Genomic DNA, 27,989 nt, shown 5'->3' on the forward strand with positions numbered 1-27,989 from the left:
ACATGGTTGCATAAAACAAGTTACCCTGTATATCAGACAATTACAGAAAAAGTATCTTTTGATACTGGAAATCAAGTTGAATACATTTTGAGCATACAATAAAAACACAGTCATGCATATATGTGACCTGCAACAACGAAATGAGTATAGAGTCGCAAGTTGGTAATTTCAAGACATCCAGGCTGACTGAGTTGATGGCTTTGTTTGCTGCTTACCTGTTCAAGCCAAAAGTATGTCTGTATGTCCTCTGTGAATGGAGGCACAATGGGCCATTCACAAGGGAAACAAAGACCATCAACGCAGTAGCGTACCCAGTGGGGGGGGGGCACCTGACAAAAAATGAAAGAAAAAAATGCCCTTCCAACAAAAAATGAAAGAGAAAATTTGGAGGCCAAAGGAAAAGAAAAGGGACAAGGAGCCTCTTTTCCACTAGAATTCACCCTGATCATGGGCCAAAATAGTGTAAAATTTGTGCGCACTGCGCGACAACATTGTCACAATAAAGCCCTTTTCATCCTGATATTGGGCGAAAATAGTGTCCTGAATAAACCCCGTTTTGAAAGCTCCAAGACATGTGTACAGTCTCTCTAAAAACAAAACCAGTATATGTATTGTATGATGCAACTGCAATTTTTTTTTTTTCGGCTGTGCCCCAAAAATTTTATTTGCCCCCCCGACCAAGAAAGCTGGTTACGCCCCTGCATCAATGCTCAATGCAGTAGCCAGGGCATTTCGAAACTACCAACTTGCGACTTCGCGCTCAGTTGGCAGGTCATGTGTATGCTATTGTACTTGCTGCGGTGATAGGCAATTGCTGGAACCATCTGCCTAAATGTTGCAAAATCGCAAGTGATTGGATTCAAGTCAAATTGATACACAAGTCAATGGCAATTTTGGCTGTGACTGACAATTGCTGGTAATATACAGGTAGCATTGCAAAGGTGGGTTACAGAGCCAATAAGAAGCAAATAGAACAAAAAATTAATTTTCTCTCCCCATAAGTAACAATCCAGCATGGCTGTGCTCACATAGCATAATAATACTAAGTACACCTCAATAATGATATTTGAACTATAATCTAGTCAACTGGACTTACTATTTTTGAGTGGGAAATTTTCACGTCCAATCCTGAACGCATCATCAGCCCTACTGATCATCTGGCAGTAAAAGTGCATTGACCTGTGCAACGGATGTTGAAATATCACAGGTCACCACCATTTACTACAACATCCGTTTCACAGGTCAATGAACTTTAACCGCCAGATGATCAGTAGGGCTGATGATGCGTTCAGGATTGGATGTGAACATTTCCCACTCAAAAATAGTAAGTCCAGTTGACTAGATTATAGTTCAAATATCATTATTGTTTACAACCTGGATGAATGATAATCTTCACAAACCTACGTACATCTCCTTTTCCAATGGCTCTGGATAAAGTACAAGTCATTTCTTGCAAATTTCAGTGGCATTTGAATGTATAAAACTTGAACATTAAATACAACTCAAACATGTTTTACACATTTGTGTGAGGCAAGAAAGTCATTTCTTGCAATTAAATTTTACTTTAACAGAGCATACAAAATCAACTTGAACATTATAACCAAGTCAAACATGTTCTACACATTTGTGTGAGGCAAGAAAGTCATTTCTTGCAATTAAATTTTACATAAAGAACATACAAAATTAACTTGGACAATAAATGCAACTCAAACTTGTTCTATCACACACAAAATGGGTTATTAGATATGAAACCCACACTCCCCCTGTGGAAGATCTTGAGTCTTCACAAAGGGAGTATGGATTTCAAAATAATTAACCCTAGCCAATTCCCTCTATGTAAGACTTCACTTAACTCCCTGAGCACTACCTGCCGATTTAACATTGCCTCTTGATTGGTCAATTACGTGGTATCTTCACTTTAATCACCAATCAGAATGGAGCTTTGCAAATAATTCACCCCAATTTTTTTTGTGTGGTGAAATTATTCTCACAATGTTGCTGATTGGTCCAATTGATAATGAAAACTTCTTTTTGACCAATAGGCAGGTAGTTCTCACAGGGGTATGGCAGACTACATATGGAATTGCCATTGCAAGGCGAGACAGGTCATTTTCCAGTAGAAATATTTGTAAAAAAAAATAGAAAATAACAATTAAGTACATCTGGAAAAAAATGAAGACATCTTTGACGTTATTATATTACACAAACTTTGCATCAAAATTCAACCAGGTTTCTGACAATCCATAGTTACAATTTTTTTTAAATTTATTGTATAAACACTTTCTGCTGAAAATAAAATGACATCAAAACTTTTGGCACAATATTTACTGGACAACAATTTCACAAAACTACATTTCATAAAATTTCTGAATTTTGATTGAGCTTTGCGTACTTGTAGTTGCTTTGAAGACCTGTTTTTTCACCGGTGCGACAAAACCATTGCACAACTCGACTTATTAATACTAATATGCCAGTCATCACTACTATTATAAGAATGATGCCGCCCGCGATCATCCCTAATAGTTTAGCAAGTCCGAATTCGTTCTCCATCTCTTTCCAACGTATAAGCTGCACAAACTCAATATCCGTTCTCACCAAATCATCACATATTTTGGGAGCGTTTTTCTTATGTGCAAATTGCGTCTCCCGATAATCACCCCATCCTTCCTTGTCCGTATCTATGCACATATGCAACATTTTTTGTTGGAGTTGACGAAATTCCTGCAGATCCGATTCAAAATCTGGCCCGTATTCGTTGACTTTCCTCCAAAAGGTCTTGTTGAAATGACGGTACAGCTGCACATCAGCTGCATTCCACTCCCGAATTTCTTCGGCTCTTTGCGCCGACACACTGTAACGGTGTGCGTCGTTTGAACTCCTTTGGGGAGGTATAGAATTTGTTCATAGCTCCAGCACATCAATTTATGCAGCAAAATTAATGACTCATCAAAATATTCTGTGAGCATAACCAAGTCTAGTTCTTTATCTAGTTTAGTTATGTGTTTCGCTACTTTACTAGTGTCAGAGCAATAACTGTGATTCAAACCCAAGTCAAACAGCTGCCCATTCCAACTTTGCACTTTCATATGAAAACTTTTCTTATAATAATTGGCTGGATGCTTCAAGAAGACTGCAAGTGGATCAGGCTTCTTAGAGATACCTAAATTACTGGCCATTTCAAAATAGCCAAAAGCAGATTCAAATTGCCCAACGGGATCCCGAATAATCGTCACAAACTTTGCATGCGGTACAACAGCTTCCATTTCTTTGCGGTTAAACCGGCCGTGGTTTGTGATCATGTCAAATGTGGTCATACCTCTAAAAGTCATTACCATGTCACGATTGAACAACTTGTTCTCATCAAATATATGCGTAATCCACGGCAGAGCAAACATGAGGTTGTGACTGTAGCCATTACCGTTCAAATATGGATGCTGCGGTGGTATTTCGCCGTTTTGTGTGTTTTGATGAATACAGCTTTGTTTTGTGCTTGACATATATGTACTCTATCCATGGTCTTTGCATCTGTATGGATATGCTGGTGAGAGGAAGCATGGCTGATGGTGGGTTTTTGCGTGGACTTTGTGTTGGTGGCAGGAAATTTAGCTTGGTCTGGTTCATTCTTTGATTGTTGCTGGAGAGACAGGATGACCCCAGCTGCCACACCATTGGAGTCTACAAGGACTGGTGGTGATAGAGTCACTGGCAATTCTGTGGACCTGAAGAGAAAAATAAAATTGGGTTATTATTCAAATTGAAATACATACACCCTCTATGGAAGATGTGACCTTAATCTTCATCACAGGGAGTATGAATTTCAAATTGAGTCACCCAATCAGTGTCATATGCTCCAAAATGGGCTATTCCAGTTGAAATCTATACACCCCTATGGAAGACATGACCTTAATCTTCCTCACACGAGTATGAATTTTAAATGGGACTCTTTGAATGGGTGATTCCATTTGAAATCTACACTCCCTGTGTGGGATATTAAAGTCATGTCCTCCATAGGGGGTGTATGGATTTCACCTAGAATAGCCAATAGCAAGGAGAAGGAGGTAGGCTAATGAGTGACGACAAGGGAGTCCAAACAACAAATATTGTTTATTGATGTAAAACTCCAGATCAATAAGGGGTTGTGCAATAATTATCAGCCCTGGTGGGAGGGTAAAATTGGGGGAGGGAAGACATTTTTGGCAAGCCAAAGGGGGGAGGGGCAAGCAATTTTTGGCACACAATCATGAGGCACCTTTAAAAAAAAGGGTCTTAAGGCTTAAGAAAACAGTACGGAAATATGCAAATTTTCCTGCCCACTGCACTCACAACATATATCTAGACTATTTAAGGTTTACGGATTGGGATCCAAAAAATTTGACATGAACAGAGGGTGGATAATGCAGGCCGAGAGGGGAGGAGGGGGCCAAGCGATTTTTGGCAAGCTGAGAGGGGGCAAGCAATTTTGGAAGCATTTGGAAATTTTACCCTGCGGGGGGCCTCATAATTATTGCACAGCCCCTAAAGTGAGAGGGACAGCCGGTCATCTTCTAATTTTTTATAACAGATATAATGCCACAAAATACACACAATTTGGATCCCCCAAAAAGGACTCAACGAATGAGGTACACATATTTCATTACATATTTCAATGAGGAAATCAAACTAGTGGCAAATGGTGGTCATAGACCACAAACCTAGCTGGGCGTGTTGGTGTTGTGGAGGTATCTGACCCCTGCAAAATGTTCCAAAAATGTTCCCCTGGTTATGAGGTTTGTTGTCACCGAGTTTGAGGCGCGTGCGCCTTACAGATGTCCAGATAATGAAATTCTAAGATTTGGCCCCAGGTGACCTTTGACCTGACCCCTGCAAAGTGTTCCAAAATGTTCCCCTTGGCATTAAGCCCGCACCCTTACAGATGTCCAGAAAATGCATTTCTAAAATTTGACTTCTGCATGACCTTTGACCTGACCCCTGCAAAATGTTCCCCTGGTCATGAGATTTGTTGTCACTGAGTTTGAGCCCCATACTTCTTACAGATGTCCAGAAAATAAAATTAAAAGGTTTGGCCCCAGATAACCTTTTGACCTGACCCCGCAAAATTTTCCAAAATGTTCCCTTGGTTATTAAGTTTGTTGTCAGCGAAGTTTGAACCTCGTACCCCTTACAGATGTCCAGAAAATGCATTTCTAAAATTTGACCTCTGCATGACCTTTGACCTGATGCCTGCAAAAGGCTGGTCATGAGATTTGTTGTCACTGAGTTTAAGCCCCATACCCCTTATAGATGTCCAGATAATGCAATTGCAAGATTTTACCCCCTTAATGACCTTTGACCCCAATTCTGTGTGCAAGTGATGGGCGCTGGGTAAAGCCGATGCACATGTGTAAGTGACGTCATTGTGCTATGTAATATGGGGCAGAAGAAGCATTTTGAAGGTATTTGGTTATATAAAAAAAATGCCCCTTTAATGACCTTTGATCCCAATTCTGTTTGCAACCTATGGGCACTGGATATAGCCGATACATATGTGCAAGTTACGTAATTGTAGGGTGTAACATGTAGGAGGAGAAGCATTTTGAAGTTTGTTGCCAGAAGAAGAAGAAGAAGAAGAAGAAAGAAAGAAGAATCGGATAGCAAAACAGTACCTAGCTCGGGGGGTTGAAAACCCCCCAGCTAGGTAATGACACACTACTCACTACAGTGTTAGTAATAGTATACACACTACTCTACATCAGCAAAAAGTGCGAAGGCACAATATTAAAGGCAGGGCCGGATTTACCTTTTTGGGGGCCCTGGGCCAGGCCAAAATTTGGAGGCCCCAAACGCACCGTGAGCAAGACATGTGCACTCAACTGGCCAAGTTCTACTTGGATTCTACTAGGACATTTGCGCGCGAAGAGCGCAAACAAATTTCAATTTTAGACTATTTTAACCCGAATTGAAGCTGAATTTTGTTATATAACAGACCAGTGCGCGTAGGTTATTTTTGCCCAAAACATGGTGTTTTTCGGCTGAAATGGAAGATGCCTACTGCACAGGGCAATTTTGGGGGTCCCCAAAATTTGGGGGCCCTGGGCCCGGGCCCATCTGGCCCATGGTAAATTCGGCCCTGATTAAAGGGTGATGTTAATGTCGTTATCCAATGTACTGTCATGCCAACCCACACTTACTCTAAAACATTCGCTGCACTGCGATTTTTTCAAGGGGGGCAAATCAAATCTGGGGATGGTAAAGATTTGATAATTTTGCATTTTAGCCCCAAATAGTGGGTTTCAGTGATTTTTGGGAGTTCTGAGAAAAGAAGTGGGTGGGGCCATTGTCCAAGGGGCTGTGCAACAGTTATGTGTACCCAAGGAGGTGAATTCTCAAAAATTCTACCTAAAATCACATAGCCCCCCACCCCCACTTCTTTTCGCCATGCTTAGAATTCTTGTCTCCCCTACTTTTAATTGCTAGAACAATTCTTGCTACCCGCCTTTATGCCAACTTGTTTAGTCGCAGAGGGCAGGAAATTTTGAATGCGGCCCATTTTAATGATTTCCTAAAGTTTTTTATGCTTTATACTGAGCACCATATTGCAAACCCTGTCCAAAAAAATCGGTGCCAGAAATCACACCCCCTTTTTGATGAGCCAAACAATGGTTACCCCCTGCCCATTTTTTTTTTGACATGCCAAAAAAACAACTTGGTCCCCTGTAATTCACACATGGTACAGGCCTACACTGTATATTCTTTGACAACATTCACAGTAAACATGAATATAGTTTATTTTAAACAAAGAACATTTTGAACTTCTGAGCTCTTCTCTGCTCCAAGTCCAACACATTTTGCACTTTATTAGCCAGAGGCATTTTCAAAATTCCAAGCTCCCAATAAATTATGTGTGAAGTTCATCAAACTTTTTATGGTCTTATGAGAGAGGGTAGTGACCCAGTGATCTTGGCCTATTGTTGGTCCCACCCTCTAAATATCCCAATACCTCATATATTTTTCTATCAATCACTACACAGTATTATTTCTTTGCTTTTAGTTTTCAGCCAAAAATTTCAGGCCTCTTAAGGGGACAGTTCTATAACCCCCAAACATTTCGTACATTCATTGAACAACCTTTAATATGAATGTGCTGGGTTACTGGGTATGAAAACTTCTACTCCACAACAATCAGGTTTAATGTTGAGATATGATTGTTGAATAGAGGATACATGTAAATAGCCTGGGCTGTGCAATAATTATGAACCTGGGAAGGTAAAATTTTTTGGCATTAAGCCAAGGGAGGAGGGAAGCAATTTTTGGCAAGCTGAAAGGGGGAAAGCAATTTTTGGGACACATTCATTGGGCACCTTTTAAATAAAACGCTCTAAAAATGCTTAGGAAAACAATACAGAATTAGAAACGCTTAAATATGCAACTAAATAATAATTACACAGCCCCAAACTGTGCATTTGTAAATGGGACCATGGCTCATGTTTGTAAGAAAACTGTTTAACCCTAACACCCAACCCTGCTTTTTGCTCTCGGAAGTTAAAGAAGAAACGAAAAAGGAGAGCAGATGAACAAAGAAGTCACTTGGCACCCGGATTTGAACCGTAGACCCCAAGATGCCAAGCACATGATCACCGACCGGTAGCCACACGGATTACGCTGCCCGGGCAGAGATTCTGTGAGCATATAGCACTTAGGGTGATTGCGTCATTGCAGACCCTGAGATTCCTGCATGCGCAGTGGCTTTCATTGTGGTATTTATGGGTGTTAGGGACGGTTATCATAGGCTTCAATCTGGAAAAATACATGTTATTTTAAAATAAACACAGGCTGATCTTATCTTGCCTGTGCTAAATAAACTAATATTTCTGCAGGACAGATATTTTTGCGGTTTAGCAAAATGTTTAATTTTGCGGTTTAGCAAAATGTTTAATTTTGCGGTTTAGCAAAATGTTTAATTTTGCGGCTGCTTCATCGCACCACATGGACTGTTCAATTACTACAAAGGTTTCATAGGTCTTGAGATGGGAATCTGAGTTTTGAACCGTGAGGGGGAGAATGTGAAGTTTTAAATGGAGAATAAGCCCTTTTGCAATTTCAAATCATGGTGCATCATGGGTAATATTTGCTGATAAATTGGAGATAAACACGATGAGGCTACTGTACATTTCCAATGCGGTGAACTGTGCCGTTTGCATAAAAACATCTTGTACTGGGATTTTGCCAATTGTCTTTATTTCTTCATGATATCAATATATTTAATCAAATACAATGTATCATGAAGAAATGAAGACAAAATAATCGGCATAATTCCAGTACAAGATGTTTTTATGCAAACGGCACAGTTCACCACATTGGAAACGCACTGCAGCCTCCTTGTGTTTATCTCTCGTTGAGGAACTGTGTGACGATGTCTGAGCATGCGCAGTTGCAATTTTCCGAAATTGCGAAAGGGCTTATATAAAGGGGGAACAAGGGGAGACTCCAAAAATTTTATCAGACTTGATGGAAAGCAAAATTTGTTAACTGTACAAAATAATACCAACCAGTTTTGGAAATTAAGAGAATTGTTTTCTTTTTCTTTCAGAAATGTTGCCATATCCTGGGCGGGCGGACCTTTCAAGTTGGGTCGGTCGGTTGGCATTTTATTTGTTTGTTTGTTTTTCCCTGGAAGCTAAAATTACCCTTAAATTTCACCAAAATCTGACAAATCTGAAAAAAATCTAAAGATTTTTTGCAAACATATTTTCTAAACATTTTCAGCAAAAATTAATAAATTTGGCCCAAAAAAGGCAGATTTAAAATGATTTTAGCACCATTTAAAAAAATCTTCTCCAAACTGCAAATTTGAGGTCGGTCGGGCCCGTAGTAAATGTATTTTTTGTCGCCTAATAGCTAGGAATAAGTGCCATAGTTTAGGAATGTTCTCTGTATAAAATCATGTGACTTGGGGATAATTTTAAGTGAACTCCACTTGAGATGAGTCTGGTAGTAATTCAAAGAAGACACATGCTACCAACAAGTGCATCCTTTTGGTATGGACGTACATATCTGAATTACCCTTCAAGCCCAACTTTACCTATTTGCTTGGAGGAGTAAGATAACATGTGGGCGTCCAAACTGCATAAGGCTGATGATGACGATGATGATTACCAGGAACGGCAACACAACCTTCATCGGTATCTTGGATGTCATCATGCTCCACCTGCTGAAATAGATAAAATAATTAAATTACACAATGGTTACCATGAATTTGATGCAGGAAGATTTGGGTAAAATCAAACAAGAAACAGTGTACATGTACATTTAGACAGAAAATTTACAGCAAAAACTAGTACTTGTCCCATGAATGGCCTATTCCAGTTAAAATCCATACAACCCCTATGGAAGACATGACATTAATCTCCCACAGGGAGGGTGAATTTCAAATGGATTGCCCTTAAAGCTCAATCACAGGTGGAGCTAAGTTATTGCGAGATTCCCCCATGCCCTGAGACAGTGTGATCGAACCATGTCTTACATGGCATCATTATACAAATCCCTCAATCAATTTCTTAAATTACATTGTCACACTTTCTACATGTATTGCGCAATCACTATAAGAACATGCTTAGTGCATGCACAATTCTTAATATGGCCAGGTGTTTTGAACTCGCCACCCTTAGCGTTACATCACAAATATTATGAATTTTTACACCAATGAAGTATCAAATTAGAATATCTCCACAACTATCAACCCTAAACTAGTATACATTTTTGGAAAGCTGAAGGCAAAAGCAATTTAAATATACACATTTTAACTCATTGCATTAATTTGGCAGGAATTGTTACACAAAATGGGTCAACATTATGTTAAAATTATGTCAAAATGTAATTGAAACTTCTTCTTTTTTCAGATTTTGCCAAAGACTTATAGTTATACAGTGAAGTGTGCAAATGTAACAAAACTCAAGTAGTGCTACACATAAAAGATGTGTTATAAATGTCCAACGCTGGAAACAATAATCAACTTTGATCCAGCCTGGGTATGAGATCTGTACGAGAATCAATTCAAAGATTCTAACATGAATTTTGGCCCTACATCTTAGGGCGGACTTACCTTGCAAAAGCACAACAAATTATGGTAGCTCAGCCTAGCTCTATCTTTAGCTTTTTCCATGTAATAACTACAATAGTGGTAAGTCAAGTTTCTCTAATGCACACTGCACACTACTACACTAGTAAGGCTTCATGTAATTTTGCATGTTTGTAAGGACTCCTGAATTAATTTTCTTTCATCATTTAGGCCAAGGAATAAAGGCATGCACTAGGATCCCCAACATGCTCATCTATCAGGGCAAAGTACTTTATCCCCGATACATTTGTACATTCATTGAATGACCTTTGAAACTTTGAGTACAAAAACTCAATACTCTGCAACTTGAGGTCAAATTTTGGATTTCTTTTAGAATACCCTACCACTGTAGATTTTCAATGGGGTCTTTTATGAGCGACCCATACACATACACTGTGAATGTAAAAATGGTAGGGTATTCTAAAAGATAGCCCAAATGTTGCATTATGATTGTAATTGAGGTTATTGGACTATGACATTGGGTTGAGACATTGTGGTCCATAGTGATGGGCATTGCCATTGTTTTCCATATATCATGATATTGAGGGGTAAAATATCGGGGTCGACTGTCGATGGCAAGTTTGAATTTTTTTTTTTTTTTTTCAAAATTCAAAAAAATTCAGAATTGTTCATTTACATGACCCTATTTGGAATCAGCATGGAAATGCACTAAAATGAGTAAACAAGCACAGTTTTGGTTCAGTGGTTCTTAAGATAGCTCTTGACTTTTTGAGAAAATATCTCAAAACTTGAGACTTTTATGTTAAAGCCTATGGCTAGCATGCAGAGCGTCAGTAGTCAATGACATCCAGTGATAACATGTCACTTAGTTCAGGCCTGCCTGGTCACACAAAAGTAGCTTCTTCACACTTTGCAAGGTTATCAGTTTAGTTGAATGGGAAGTCTAGATAAACATGATAAAAATATATCCATGAAGTAAAGTTAAAGATTTGAAAGCGTGTGTGTCATTCAAGTCCAATTTTCACTAAACAGTATGTATTATGTCGGACTTAACCACAATGGCCTCATCCCTAATAACATAGTTCAATGACCTCTATTAAACAATTATGGTGCAAAATTTGACCTCAAATGGCAGAGTATGAATTTTTGTACCCAAATTTCCAAAGGTCATTCAATGAAACGTGTGCAAATGTATTGGGGTTAAATAACTGATGTGCCCTGATAGATGAGCATGTTGTGGATCCTAGTGAGTCCATTCCAATGATGCACACTACATGTACTCAGGGAAAAAAGTTTGCCCTCAAAAGGGCAAGGCAGTTTTGCCTTTGGTTGCTTTCAAAAAAGCTCATTTTTGATGGCTTCAAAAGGGCACCACCAAGGCAAAATGGATTTAATAAAAGGGCACCAAGGCAATTTCCTTCTCAAAGCTCTATGAATTTTTATCAATGTTTTTAGGGAACTTAAAATGAGAAATACTATCCTGAAACACCATCACAACTGAGGGGTAGCAATAAGGCCAAAAAGTAAGGGGTCCAAATTAAGCCATATTGTAACATTTCCATAAAAATAGATATTCTTTTCCATAAAATGTTAGCTTTTACGGTCATATGTCCCCTTTTAATTTTGAGCCGAACAGGTAAAGCAAAGAAAATTGGAATGTAATACCATTGCCAAAACAACAATGCGTATTACTCCATCAGTTGTGGTTGTGCTACGTTATGGTCCTTTGATGTCTGTGTATGACCTTCCTGCACGACATGTAGTACTGTGTTATGAACATCGCATACACATTCAACTAATTCCATCATAATAATAAAACATCTTGTTCAGACAGTTTATTCAACATTTTTCTCAATTTTTTTCCAAAAAATAGCCCAATTTTGCCTAGAACAGCATTAGCTAAATTTTTTGTAATTTACTAAAAACTTTGGCTATTTGCATTAGGCCTAAATTTAAACCATATTATTACTGCAATATTAAAATATTTGCTAATTTGTAAATAGAAAGAAAAAATATACTGTGTGGGCATGAAAATGTAGCAAATCAACTGCACTATTAAAGTCATTCTTGGCCAAGCTGGAACACACGGAACGCTTGTGGCTCCGCGATACAGTACGAAAGCATGCACACGCCGTATTTATTTATTTCAACTTTCTTTATACAGTGTAGCTCCTTCAGTGTAAATGCACCAGTTCTTGGAGGCCCTGTGATATACAGGGTGTGATGTATTACACAAATATTACAATTAGGAAAATATACAATAACATTCTAAAGAAATTACAAGAATCATGAACAATTGTATAAGTGAAAATCAATGAACAGTGTATTATTTTGCATACACGCCTAGTACGCTACATGGACACAACAGGTATGTTCGCGCTTGGCCAAGAATTACTTGTCTTACCTAGCAAAATTTGTGAAATTTTCAGGCACACACACATTTAATAATCACTAGTATCCCCTGCATAAACCATAATGCAAGCATCTCTGTACACTGACAGCATACGGCAAAGTCAATTATAATTATGCACACAAGTTAAATTATAACAAATAATGAGCCTACATGTATGGTTCATTAATTCCCATGATGGGAGCAGGATATATCAGGATATGGAGAACTAGCTACATGTAGTACCTTACCTACAAAATTAGTAGAAAGTCTGATTAAAATCTTCAGGAGTCATACTATATTTATGTGTGCAGTTCCAAAATCATATATATACCACATTCACCCAAGACACACACCTTATTAAATGATGCCATAAAGGACTTTACACCACATGACCTTTACAGTCTATGACCAAACAAAGCATGAAGTCAGGCAAGGTTAACTAATTCAAACAAGCAAAGGTTTCTACTCACAAAAACAAAACAAAAATAACAAAGCACACAAACTTTTCCTATTCAACTGATGGCATAAAATGTACAAAGAAAATATATATGTTTCAACTATATTACAGTTTTTCAGAGACACTCATAGCCCATGTAAAGCCAAAAATATTGTTTGTTGGTCCATAAATCCCTTCCAGAAGTCAGTCGGTTGGGAAAAGTTTTTTGATTTGTTTTTTATTATTTTTATCATGGTATCATGGCCTCTGGGCAGGTAGAATATAATTGTTGTTTATGATTATACAATTGACGGTTTGGGTGTTTTGGGTTTTTTTTTCTTCAAAAATGATAGCTTTACAATTACAAAGCAAAGAATCATCAGACTTACAGTAGAAAATTTCAATGTTTTTGTTTTGGTTGTTTTTTGCTACACAAAAGAATATAAAACCAAGCCCAATTATTAGACAATTTCACTCCCAGCTATCAACCCACTGATAAGCTTAGTTAGCCAACAGGGGTCAAAATAACTTCTTTTTTGAGCGGGCTATTTCCTTTTTTTAGCCCCTAAAAATGCTCTCTAATTTTTTGTTTAGGGGGCAATTTTTATGTTCAAAAGGGCTACTTTTTGTTTAATTTTGGAATGTGGATTTTATGTTTTTGTCAAGTAATTACGATCAAATTAGGGATTCTCCCTGCGAGGCAACCTGAACTGGTTTTCAAGTGAAGCAGGGCCGTAGCAAGGTTGAATAATGTGGGGCGGCCATCACAAATGTGGGGCGGCCAAATTACAAATATATGCCCAAATTGAAATAAAGATACAAAGAAAAACATAACAAATTTCTCAAGAAGTGGGGCGACCATGGTATCCCCGACTGCCCCGCTTGCTACGGCCCTGTCAAAGTGAAGTTAATTCCACTTCCTGGTATTTTGTGATCTCACTAGTATTCCACACCTGGTGGTATAGAGAGATAGGCTCTATGGTTATTTGCAAGCTTGAAAAAAAATGAAACCATCGTACCCGCCCGTGAATGGAAATCCCCTACGAAAACATTTTATTAATTCTTCTCAATATTAGTTTTTCAATGTGGAGATTGTTGTGCTTTTGAGTATTTTTTTTTTGCCCTGGTTTTTGTTCAGATCATGGGCTTAAGATAAGAGTCTGAAGTTTTCTGTTGACGGAGGTAAAACACGGAAAATGACATTTTTGTATAAATGTGACAAAAATTGTTAAAAGCTAAGAGAAATAATTGTTAAAACTTAAAAACAATCTTCAATTGTGTGTATCATTTTTATGATACAAAAATACTGTTTAATAATTCCGAAATTAAGATATATTACCAAGGCATGAACCCTCTATCCATCCAAACATCGTAACAGTCGGCCTAATCGGGCCTATTATCGTGAGAATATTCCAATCAGAGCATATTGGTCGCGATATTGAACACTTTATTGTGACATTAATATCATTCATAATCATTGTTTATACATTTTAAGCTTTATTCATAAAACATGGATTTACAAATTTTAGAACACGGAAAATGAATTTTAGAAAACGGTAAACTTCAGACTCTAGCTTAACCCTAACCGCCTAGGGGCTTTTTGGCGACGGGAAGGGAAAGAAGGAAAGAATAAAGAGAGAAAAGAAAGAAAGAAGTTGTTTGCTCTGGGTGGGATTCAAACCCGAGACCCCTCGCATGCCAAGCACTCGGTCGGCGACACTTTGCCACAGGTCTTGGGCTTCGCTGGCCAGCGAAACCATGCCTATATCACTAAGGGCGATTGCGTCATCACACCAGGGGCTATTTTAACGTGCCTCACTGTCACGTACGTGCCGAGATAAAATATTCGTACAGTGACAATTAACAATCCGTGTAGATATGCTTTAATAGTAGACAATGGTAGAGCCTTTCTTACGGTCACATTCAGGTAAAAATGTCATTTTTTTATTTTTGAAACGCACTCTACTTCATCAACACTTTTATCTCATTGCACGAAAATAGCCCCTGCATCACACCACGTGGGATGCATGCACGAACAGCGCATATATCAAGTAGTATTTTGTAGTATTCAGGAGGGTTACATGTAGGATTAAGAGTTTAGTTTGTGTTAGACTAAAACACTACTTCCACCAATTATCCTTACCTGTGGGTTTCTACATGAACCTGTTGTTTGAAACCACCTGCACATGAATACCCTTGATTCATACAGCATTCCTTGCCACTATCCTGCGGTCTATTAGTAACATATCCCATCTTGTATAACCTCTGTGCACCTAACGACTGCCAACTCCCTCAGATGCAGATCATTAATGGCTGGAATGGTGGTCAGCATTTTGGTATAATGTGGTGATATAACGATACGGAATCATTAGTTATTTGCCATAAATTATTTACATCACAGCTGTTGCTCCTGAAAATTAATTGAGAAAAACACAATTCATGAGAATGAATGGGGGCTGGGGGGATAAATAATTTATTTTATATTCAATTGGAAAACAATTTACAATAAGACATATATATTTTGATGTAAAATTGGATGGTTTCAATCCAATACACAAATTTATTGGTCATGCTATACTTGTAGGAGTTTTAAAATATTGAGAGCAAGATCAATTAATTTTGTATTATTAATTAAGGTAAAAAATCCAGCCTTCATATTCCATTAGATAGCGATCACTATTTACATCTTATACAGGTGGAGTGAGGATTTCAAATGGAATAGCCCATTCCACCCAGCCTTCATATTCCGTTAGATAGCGATCACTATTTACATCTTATACAGGTGGAGTGAGGATTTCAAATGGAATAGCCCATTCCCACCCACCCTTCATATTCCATTAGATAGCGATCACTATTTACATCTTATACAGGTGGAGTGAGGATTTCAAATGGAATAGCCCATTCCCACCCAGCCTTCATATTCCATTAGATAGCGATCACTATTTACATCTTATACAGGTGGAGTGAGGATTTCAAATGGAATAGCCCATTCCCACCCAGCCTTCATATTCCATTAGATAGCGATCACTATTTACATCTTATACAGGTGGAGTGAGGATTTCAAATGGAATAGCCCATTCCCACCCAGCCTTCATATTCCGTTAGATAGCGATCACTATTTACATCTTATACAGGTGGAGTGAGGATTTCAAATGGAATAGCCCATTCCCACCCAGTCTTCATATTCCATTAGATAGCGATCACTATTTACATCTTATACAGGTGGAGTGAGGATTTCAAATGGAATAGCCCATTCCCACCCAGCCTTCATATTCCATTAGATAGCGATCACTATTTACATCTTATACAGGTGGAGTGAGGATTTCAAATGGAATAGCCCATTCCCACCCAGCCTTCATATTCCATTAGATAGCGATCACTATTTACATCTTATACAGGTGGAGTGAGGATTTCAAATGGAATAGCCCATTCCCCCCCAGCCTTCATATTCCGTTAGATAGCGATCACTATTTACATCTTATACAGGTGGAGTGAGGATTTCAAATGGAATAGCCCATTCCCACCCAGCCTTCATATTCCATTAGATAGCGATCACTATTTACATCTTATACAGGTGGAGTGAGGATTTCAAATGGAATAGCCCATTCCCACCCAGCCTTCATATTCCATTAGATCACTATTTACATCTTATACAGGTGGAGTGAGGATTTCAAATGGAATAGCCCATTCCTACCCAGCCTTCATATTCCGTTAGATAGCGATCACTATTTACATCTTATACAGGTGGAGTGAGGATTTCAAATGGAATAGCCCATTCCCACCCAGTCTTCATATTCCATTAGATAGCGATCACTATTTACATCTTATACAGGTGGAGTGAGGATTTCAAATGGAATAGCCCATTCCCACCCAGCCTTCATATTGCAAGAGTACAAGTTTCTTCTAATAAATCCTAATTGTCTGTTTGCAGATGATGTGTTGCGGTGAATGTGATTTGACCATGAAAGATTGTTGGAAATCTCAACTCCTAGGTAGGGATGGCATTTTGTCTCTTCTAAAATGCTGTCTCCCAATTTGTAATCAAACATTTTAGTCGAACGTGCATGGGTGATCCTCATGACGAAACATTTTTGGATATTGAAATGTAGTTGCCAATCATTCTGCCATTTGACAAGTGTGTTTAAGTCATCCTGGAGTTGATCATGGTCATGATTGTGAACTATTTGCCTATAGATAACACAATCATCGGCAAAGAGCCGATTGTATGTTTTGTGGCAAGTCATTGATATATATGAGGAATAGCAAAGGTCCTAGCACCGTGCCCTGGGGAACGCCAGATAACACATCTGTCCAAGCCGAGTGTTCACCCCCGACAACGACCCTCTGTTTACGGTGCATAAGGAAATTTGCTATCCATGTGTGGATGTTGTTGCGGATGCCATAGTGTTGTAATTTAAGGAGAAGGCGATTGTGTGGTACCGTATCAAATGCCTTGCTAAAATGATAAAATCCATAATTACAAGATCAGTTTGTTGTCTGTTATTTAGTGAAAGGGCCAGGTCATGTGTTGTTAATAAAAGTTGTGATTCGCATGAGTGGTTGCGTCTGAAGCCATGTTGTTTTGTGGTGAGAACAGAATGTTTATCAAAATGATGCATGATGTGTGAATGGATGACATGTTCTAAGACCTTGCAACATATGGCTGTGAGAGAGACGGGCCTATAGTTTGAGGCAGCTGTTCGGTCTCCTTTCTTGAAAATTGGGCTGATATTGGCACTAAGCCAATCTGATGGTAGTTCGCCAGACTCCAAGGATCTTTCGAAAATCATACATAATGCCGGGGCTATCTCCTCGGCTGCAACCTTGAGTATATAGGCAGGAATACCATCAGGCCCTGGGGCTTTGTGAATCTTGATGTTCTGTAAGAATTTAATGATGCCCTCATGTGAAATTTGAATGTCTGGTATTGTGGGATAATTGCTAGGTCCTAATGTTGGTAATGTGTCATCTTCATTGGTAAAAACAGATTTACATCTTATACAGGTGGAGTGAGGATTTCAAATGGAATAGCCCATTCCCACCCAGCCTTCATATTCCATTAGATAGCGATCACTATTTACATCTTATACAGGTGGAGTGAGGATTTCAAATGGAATAGCCCATTTCCACCCAGCCTTCATATTCCATTAGATAGCGATCACTATTTACATCTTATACAGGTGGAGTGAGGATTTCAAATGGAATAGCCCATTCCCACCCAGCCTTCATATTCCGTTAGATAGCGATCACTATTTACATCTTATACAGGTGGAGTGAGGATTTCAAATGGAATAGCCCATTCCCACCCAGCCTTCATATTCCATTAGATAGCGATCACTATTTACATCTTATACAGGTGGAGTGAGGATTTCAAATGGAATAGCCCATTCCCACCCAGCCTTCATATTCCATTAGATAGCGATCACTATTTACATCTTATACAGGTGGAGTGAGGATTTCAAATGGAATAGCCCATTCCCACCCAGCCTTCATATTCCATTAGATAGCGATCACTATTTACATCTTATACAGGTGGAGTGAGGATTTCAAATGGAATAGCCCATTCCCACCCAGCCTTCATATCCCGGTTAGATAGCGATCACTATTTACATCTTATACAGGTGGAGTGAGGATTTCAAATGGAATAGCCCATTCCCACCCAGCCTTCATATTCCATTAGATAGCGATCACTATTTACATCTTATACAGGTGGAGTGAGGATTTCAAATGGAATAGCCCATTCCCACCCAGCCTTCATATTCCATTAGATAGCGATCACTATTTACATCTTATACAGGTGGAGTGAGGATTTCAAATGGAATAGCCCATTCCCACCCAGCCTTCATATTCCATTAGATAGCGATCACTATTTACATCTTATACAGGTGGAGTGAGGATTTCAAATGGAATAGCCCATTCTCACCCAGCCTTCATATTCCATTAGATAGCGATCACTATTTACATCTTATACAGGTGGAGTGAGGATTTCAAATGGAATAGCCCATTCCCACCCAGCCTTCATATTCCGTTAGATAGCGATCACTATTTACATCTTATACAGGTGGAGTGAGGATTTCAAATGGAATAGCCCATTCCCACCCAGCCTTCATATTCCATTAGATAGCGATCACTATTACATCTTATACAGGTGGAGTGAGGATTTCAAATGGAATAGCCCATTCCCACCCAGCCTTCATATTCCGTTAGATATCGATCACTATTTACATCGGGGAATCAGGGGGAACATGAAGGGGGGATGCGAAATTAATTCTGACAGAGAGGGAGGATATTTTATTTTTCGTACTGCAGGGTGGGACATGTGTTCAAGAAGGGGGGTGAGGAAAAAATTACACAACAAAACTATCCTCCATTAAGCCCTGGGGGCTTAATAGTGATTGCTCCCTTAGCGGCTGTCTGTCAATTTTATATCATTATATTTTGTTCCATCATTATTGATTATTTTAATGACTTAAAAAAGTCATTGTGGCTATTGTATGAAATTGTAATAGCCTGTGTACATACTCAAATTCAAAATATATGGTACACTGCACTGGAGCTGGATTATTAATAATGCATTGCATGCAATCTAATTAAAATGAACAATGAGCACTACTATAATTGAAGACCGAATTAAAAAGACTAGTTTGTAAGCATGTCAGTGCTAGAGCAAATATAAAGGTCGACAGAAGAAGAAGAAAGATCCTGTAAGAAAAAAGACACAGCCGTAGTAAACGGCTGTGTAAGGAGACATATAAAAATGACATGAATTATGGAAAATAAATACTAATCTATTTTTACAGAAAAATATTGAGTATGCCTCGATAGCATGTTACAATCCAGTCACAAAAGAAAACACAAAACTCCTTGTACATGTACACAAACCCACCCAAGTCCAACTAGCATAACACCCTTTGCCCAACCCCCAAAAGGGAACCCCAAAATCGGATCTATATTAGCATATTTAGTAAATGCATTAATATAATAATAAAGTTTCAATTACTTTATTTTGCCTCATCTCATCTAAATTGCAATTTTTTATGGCTAATTATAGGAAGAAGAACCATTTCACATAATTTTGGAAATTAAAAAAAAATCTAAAATTCTGAAAATACAAAAAAAATACATTTAAGTGCACAAGCTTTTTTCTTCTGGGTAAGAATTTTGTTCTTGCATGCAACAGCTTTTTTCTTGCAGGTTAAAAATTTGATAAATAGGTCCATGCATGCATTTTGTATAATTATGATGACCTATTTATCAAATTTCTAACCTGCAAAAAAAAAACTGTTGCATGTAAGAAAATAATTTTACCCAGAAGAAAAAAAAGCTTTTGCACTCTTAATGTATTTTTTGGTATTTTTAGAATTTTAGAAATTTTTTTAAAATTATGTGAGAGGTTTCTCTTTTATTTTGTTAGCAATAAAAATAACAATTTCGGTGAAATGAGGGAAAATAAAGTAATCAAAACATTATTAACACAATCATGCATTTAAAAACATTAAATATAGGTCCAATTTTTAGGTGAAATCAATTTCTCCCCTAATTCCCTTTTGGGGCAAGGGCAAGGGTTTTGGGATAGGGGAAAAGGTTAGTTGAGCTAGGGTAGGCTTGTATACATGTAGTAATGTTTGGGGGTGGTTAGATTTTGTGTAAGGGTAGGAAAAACTTTTGAAAAACTTTATCAAAAATTAAGAAAAAAAAAAAAAAAAAAAATCTTTTTTTTTTTTTTTTTTTCCTTTAAACGGTTAGCGATTTTTCTAAACGGATAGTGCATTTAACGGGCGGTTACACGTGAAACGTTTAAACGTGGACACCCTTAATGTAGGTACATGTATGCCAGGTGAATTCAAATTTGCCATCAAACTGCATCATTATCAAAGTTGGTGGAATGTTTCCCTCGGGATGCCTTGCCGACTTAACCAAATCCAGATCCAGACGAGTTTTGTAATACCAGCAAGTTCTATCTTATGCACACTATCGTGTCGTTGTGCATAAAAGATAGCTTTTTCGATCAACCCCTATTCATGTGATGTGAATCCCTCTGTCATCATGCTAATGTGGACCGTCCTTCTGATCATGTGATACTTGAGTGTTTGGATAACCGGAACAGTTTTGACAGGTCTTTTCAGGCGCGGATTCAGGGGGGGCGGCGGGCCTCCTCCCAAAAAAAAAGAGGAAAGGGGAGAAGGGAAGAGACAGAGGGAAAAAGGAGAAAAAAAGAAGGGAAAAGGTTAAATTGCACATATAGTACCGAGAATCTGTGATAGTACCGGGGTAGTAGGCCCATGACTAAATCGCAGTCGGGTCAATCTATATAGGTCTGTGATAGGCTAGCTCACATCACACACTATAGGTGGCGCTATTTGTCCATAAGGGAAGTGGAATGTGCATGTACGGTCCAAAAATGGCTTTACTGTGGGGCTCAATGGAGAAAATCACTAAAAATTAATTTTGACAACCAAAACCTAAGTGATGTTGACTTATGTTGGTACTGGCATGATACTGGATTCATAAACTATCACATAACTAGTGCAATCCATGTTCCACCAAGTCGATGCTCGTTAGCTCAAAAGCAATTTGTGTGTAAATCAAGACCATCCAAAATAGCTTTCTTACAGTAAAGAATAGGTGGTCATCTGGGGTCACATACAGTAGTGTGCATTGTACAAGTGCCTGCTGTCACAATTTCACACACAAAAGTTTGGGCAATTTGATGACACTATTTTTGTCTGTAACTTCAAAAGTATGTACTATAATTTGGTTCATCTCAAGTTCGGTAGTGACGTGCATGCGTAGTTTGAATGCCGCAGTATCGAATCGCGAGCGTAAAGTTAAACGCCCTGAGTGTACACGCACGCGTACAGTGGCGGTTTGTCGGTACGCTTGCGCCACGACCGCGAAAAAGCATTGACGTCACTACCAAACTTGAGGTGAACCAAATTATAGAAACATGATTGACCCCTTATTGTTTAGGTAATTTAATTCTCTTTCAAATGAAAGAACTTTCAGCTAACAATATTGAACTTCAAAATTTTATGAACATCCCTATGTGATTATTTTGCTTGAAGGCGGGTCCTCTGCCCAAAAGCATGAGAAAATTACGGCGGGCCCGCCGATATGCAGGGCCTGTCACAGTTTGTCATCAAACTCTGTGCTACGTGATGACTTCAATTCAACACCGTTCCATGCTTTAATTGCGAATCTCAAGTCTTAGGCCTTTAAGACTGTCAGTGTAACATTTCAAATTTTACAAATTGAGTTTGGGCCTTTTTTTTAAAAAAAAAAGCAAAGATATAGCCTAGTGTAAAAATGATGCACCAAAAATGGCTGCAATTGGACCTTCATTTTGAAAAATTTCCAAACTTATGAGGGGGAACATCCCCTCAGACACCCCCTGCGTATACAAACAAGTGCCCCACCACTTCATGTTAAACCAATCAATAACAGTGAAAAAAGTGGCTTCAATTGGCCTGTCATTTCGCAAATTTGATATTTTCGACTTTTTCAAACTAAACTTTTACACAATAATATGCCAACTGCCAAAATGGCCCACCAAATGGCTTCAATTAGGTCTTCATTTTGCAAAATTTTCTCACTTCTGAGGGGGCACATCCCCCTCAGACACCCCCTGCAAGCGTGTGCAACTTTATGGGTACCGGGCCGCCGGGGGTACATAAAGCAATACTAGTTCAGACCAGGGTTAGCGGTGACCTGCCAAGGCCAGGGGTCCAAATTGGCAAATAAAGGGGTCCAGGCATCTAATTCTACACAGACGCACAAAATTAAGGGGTCCAAATCACGGGGACTTGCCAAATCAAGGAGTCCTGGACCCCAAGACCCCTTAAAACGCTACCACTGGTTCAGACAATAAAAGTCAACACTTCTCCACAAATGGCTTCAATTTGGGCTGTCTTTTCGCAATTTTTAGGCTTTTTCCAAACTAAAATTTTACACAATAATAGACAAAATGGTCAACCAAATGGCTTCAATTGGGTCTTCATTTTCCAAAAGTTCTAACTTCCGAGGGGGCCCCATCCCCCTCAGACACCCCCCTGCATCGTGCAAGCGCTCCGGGATGGCCGCTTTGCGGCCATTAATTACATTTTTTTCCAACTTGGGCCTCCCCCTCTGATTGCTCTGGATCCACCACTGGGTCTTTTGTCTAGGTATCCCAGGCAAACCTTAGTTAACACATTTGCTAGTCAGCCAAATTCGCCGACAATGTCAATGCATATTACATTGAAATTTAAAACAACTGGCCGAAGAAGGAAACCTACATAAATATGTTTTCTATACTTCACTTGACCCAAATATATATGATTTTTTATGGTGATAAGACAATCGCACATGGAATTTTAGAGGGATTTCGATAGCAGTTCCATTAAGGGGGTACTACACCCCTGTCCAATTTTGTGCCTATTTTTGCATTTTTCTCAAAAATTATAGCGCATTGGTGATAAGTAAGATTTGTATTATAGGGGCAAGGACTGCAACTACTGCACTGGAAATTTTATTTCGGCACAGACAGCAGTTGTGGAGTTGCAGTCAAAATGAGGAAAACCAGTATTTGATCAATAAATCAATAACTACTTGCCTTGAGTTGCTGAATTTTCAGAGCAATAGTTGTAGTCCTTGCCCCTACAACATGCATATCGTAATTGTCACCAATGCGCTATAATTTTGAGAAAATGCAAAAATAGGCACAAAATTGGCTAAGGGTGTAGTACCCCTTAAAAAAAAAGCTGCTACCATAAGGGGGCACACCACTAAATCAATGCGCCATTTGTGTACTGAGTTCCGGTAAATTACAGAAACTTTTTGAGGTATTTTGGGCTGGTCTTTAAACTTATTCTTCTTCTTCTTCTTCCTATGTAAGTGCAGACTTCAAACAGAAGATAATCGCACTGCAGTGTGTTGTGCTCTCCGCATCCAAGATATTGCAGACAGCAAAGTTCAGTGCAAAATATTTACAGTGATGAAGTGCTTTAAAAATACTATAGCTGGTGCTGGTTACTTGGCATCCCCCTTTAATGCCAGTCTGAAGGCATCAAGGGATGGGTATTCAGCAGGATCTGTCCTCAGAAGATTCCAATCCCGGCTGGATCTTGGGAAGAAGGAGGAAGCAAATTGGTTGGAGTTGCAGTGACCAATCCAGAATCTGGAGCTATGACCTCTGGTGCGGGATTTCGCCTCGTTGAGGTACTCTCTCCATCTGATGTCAACCAAGTTGTAACGGATGCGATACAGCATGGACATTCTGCTTTGGTGTCGTCTGCTTTCCAGAGTTGGCCATTGGAGGTCTTTTAGTAGGCCAGTCACGCTTGTCCTACGGTCATATTTCCCCATGACATAGCGTGCTCCACTGCGCTGTACCTGCTCAACCTTCTTTATGTTCCGTTGAGTATGTGGGTCCCAAGCCACTGCGGCGTATTCTGCTATTGGGCGAACATAAGTCATGTAGGTGGCTTCTTTGATTGATCTGCTGCAGTGGTAGAAATTGCGTCCCAGGAAAGCACGAGTTGAGTTTGCTTTCTTTGTGATGGCGTCAATGTGGTCGTTGAAGTTAAGCTTGGAATCCACATGCAGGCCCAGGTACTTGGCTGACGAGACAGTCTCCAGGATTTCACCATGGATGATGTAAGGTGTGCAGATTGGTTTGCGTTTATTTGTGATTCTTACGACCTGGCATTTGGATGGATGGAATTCCATGAGCCAGGTACGTTCCCATTTCTGCAGTGCATTCAAGTCATCTTGAAGAAGTGAGGAGTCTGAAGCAGATGATATTCGCTTGTACAGTACGCAGTCATCTGCGAAGAGACGGGCTTCTGAGCTCTTGACACAACTTGGCAGGTCGTTAATAAAGATGAGGAAGAGCAGTGGCCCCAGCACACTGCCTTGAGGGACGCCAGATGTGACTCTCACCTCGTTGCTAACTTGCCCATCTATAACTACCTGCTGAGTACGGTTGGTTAGGAAGTCGCTCGTCCATTTCAGGATGGTACTATTCACGCCATAGTGTTCGGCCTTATTCAGGAGGAGTCTATGGGAGACCTTGTCAAACGCTTTGGCGAAGTCTAGAAGGACAAGGTCAGTCTGGCTCTTCTCATCAATGGACTTCGCCAAGTCGTGGATGGTGAGTATTAGCTGAGTATCGCAAGATCTCCTCTTCCTGAAGCCATGCTGCGAGTCCGTTAAGATGTTGTTCTCGGAGAGGTGGTTAATAACTGCGCAATGTACAATGTGCTCACATAACTTGCAAAGGATGCATGTGAGAGAAATCGGCCTGTAGTTTGAAGCGTCTGCTCTGTTCCCCTTTTTGAAGACTGGAACTACCAAGGCTTTCTTCCACGCAGCTGGTATGGTGCCCTGGTCTAGGGAAGCCTGGAATAACAGTGTGATGGCAGGTGCTATCTCCTCTGCTGTTTCCTTTAGCAGTCTGGCTGGAACTCCATCAGGACCGGTTGCTTTGTGTGGCTTCAGGTTCCGAAGTAGTTTGATGACGCCAGCACAGTTAACTTGGATGTTAGGCAGCGGAGGATGTCTGGTGGTTCCTAAGTCAGGAAGCTGGGTTGCTTTGTCGTTTGTGAAGACAGAGGCAAATTGGCGATTTAATATGTTGGCCTTGGTCCTGGGGTCGCTGTGAAGTAGATTACCATCCCTTAATGGAGCGACACCAGTCTGATCACAGCGTTTGGCCTTTATCAATGCCCCCAGTCGCTTGTTACCTCCTGGATCGCTGTTGATGATCTTGGACAGGTATTGGTTGTATGATTGGCGGCAGGTAGTTTGAGTTTCCTTCTTCAGGCGTCTAAATCTAGACCAGTCACGTTTCTTATTTGTTCTTCTTGCCTTTCTGTATGCGCGTGCTTTCTTTCTGCAGGTCCTCTTCGTGGCAGTATTGTACCAAGGTTGGTTGAACCGAGTAGTGGTAAGCTTGGATGGCACATCTTGTAAGAGCTTGTCAAGGAAACACTGGATCTTGTCGGCCAATTCTTCAACAGGTGTGGTGGTGGAATGAGTAGAGATGAAATTACTTGTCCACTCCTTTGTCTTGAATCTAATGGAGTCAAAGTCTGCTTGCTTCCACAGGAAGATCTTGCGTCTCACAGGTTTCCGCCTCGTAGCTTGCACATTCATATCCATGTAGACTACGTCATGGTCACTGAGCCCTGGCATTCCGTTGCAGCGATTCATGAGTGATGGACGATTTGTTATTATCACATCTAGTGTGTTATCAAGACGTGTAGGGAAATCCACAAGCTGCTCAAGTCCCAGACGGGCTAACAGGTTGAGAAACGATTCATTGAGTTCACGCGGATATTGATGACCAACTACCTGGTTGGTTATCCAGTCAATATCTGGTAGATTCGCATCACCACCTAGCCAAACCGCTGTATTGGGGTTTCTAAGACAGATACTTTCAATTGCCTGATTTAGTAGGTCCATGTATGGTTGTTTACTGCTTGGAGGACGATATAAGGCTCCAACAATTATACTGTGTTTGCCATTAATGATCTTTGCAGCGATAATTTCTGTTTCTGTGTCCAAGTCCATTTGATGACTAACCAGGCTGGTACTAATACCAAGGAGGACTCCTCCCCAGCCAGTGCTACGGTCTTTCCTGTAGACATTGTAGCCAGGAGGGAAAATTTCGCCTTGGGTAATTCCAGGCTCAAGCCATGTCTCGGAGCCAAATATGATGTCTGGTTTGACTGCATCGATCACACTCCAGAATTCTTCCCTTTTTCCATATAAACTTCGGAAGTTGATGGTAAGTGTTCGCAGATTTGAGATTCTGCTGGAAGATGCAGGAATGGGCTTTGTTGGTGATGACTGAGCTGACGGGGAGCCAGGATTAGATAAATCACAGCTGCTGTTACTAACACCTGAGGTGTTTGCATTTGTTATATCACTATCCTCAAGGCTGTAATTGGTTATGATCGAGTCAAATAGGCTGGCCGATACATTAGGTAGGCCACACTTAGTACATTCCCATGGTAAATCAGAGCGAGCAAGACATGAGAACACCTCATCTGACAATCCAGCGCAGTCGGCATGGAACCATAAGTCACATTCTTCACAAAGGATGCATGCTTTGGCACCCTTGTAGTTAGTGCATGCTTTACCGCATTCCCCACAAGGATATTTGGGCAAATTATGCAGAAAGAGTGGCGAATTATAGCTTAAATAAAAGTGTAAAGCCTATACATAAAATTTGAGTCACCAAAAAAGTCGCATTTTTATAATTATTGAGAAAATAGGTCCGCTAATTGAAAAATGGCCGAATCGGGTTTGCAGTCTTGAGAGCATGTCAAAACAGTGAGGGCCCTGTTCATGCGACCTCCTAAGCGGGAAAACGAGATGGAAGAACCCCATACATTGAAACATATGTTAAACTTTCATCGATTTGCACTCGACTGGTCTTCATAAAATAATTTCAAACGAGCCCAAAAGGCCTCAAAATGAGCAAAGAAACCCGGTGTTTTTACACGCGTTTCAATGGGAAGATTATTTAGTGGTGTGCACCCATAATGAGACTAAGATCTAGATTCTAGAAACACCCCCGAAATGACGTTTTGGGGAATTTTGCTAGCTGAATCTTTTTGATGAAAGACAATCTTTGACAAGATGTAACTTTGCTACGGAAAGTGCTATGAAAAAAAGGTTTTCAGTTTTGGCTTTGTTTACTCAAGGGCTTTAATTTGATATTATAAAATGATGCAGTTTGATGGCAAATTTGAATTCACCTAGCATACCTATTTTGTCCATCTCGGTAAACAGAGCAGGATCTATGAAACAAGACTTACATGCTTGTCTTGTCATGCTTGTCTTGTCTTGTTGACATGTTGATGCTTATTGCTTACCTGTCCTTTTCCTTGTTGGTTTAAAAAGTTAACACTCCAAGTTACAACACACCTCAAAAGTGAAGATATCCTTATAAAATGTCTACAAGGATGACACAGAAATGGATTTAAATTTCACCATTTTAGTTCCACTTGCACTTCGACTTCGTCTAAAATGTCATCATGATTGTAGATTCGCAACACTTTCATGACTCCCTTTTTCGTGCGACCTCTGAATTATGATGGATTCAAGGCTTTGTGCACTTT

General features: G+C 39.6%; 1 protein-coding gene across 1 annotated transcript; it reads right to left on the reverse strand.

Annotated features, from left to right (window-relative positions):
• Positions 1 to 661: 661 nt before the first annotated feature.
• LOC140139724 (galactosylceramide sulfotransferase-like) lies at positions 662 to 27,964 on the reverse strand. Its single transcript, XM_072161430.1, is given in 5 exon segments — positions 662 to 2,867; positions 2,870 to 3,719; positions 9,059 to 9,187; positions 15,026 to 15,292; positions 27,744 to 27,964. Coding segments are annotated over 2 exon segments (1,140 nt in total). The 5' UTR covers positions 3,498 to 3,719; positions 9,059 to 9,187; positions 15,026 to 15,292; positions 27,744 to 27,964; the 3' UTR covers positions 662 to 2,355.
• Between the last annotated feature and the right edge of the window lie 25 nt (positions 27,965 to 27,989).

The sequence above is a fragment of the Amphiura filiformis genome, chromosome 18 (assembly GCF_039555335.1).
Source record: "Amphiura filiformis chromosome 18, Afil_fr2py, whole genome shotgun sequence".
NCBI classification, from domain to species: domain Eukaryota; kingdom Metazoa; phylum Echinodermata; class Ophiuroidea; order Amphilepidida; family Amphiuridae; genus Amphiura; species Amphiura filiformis.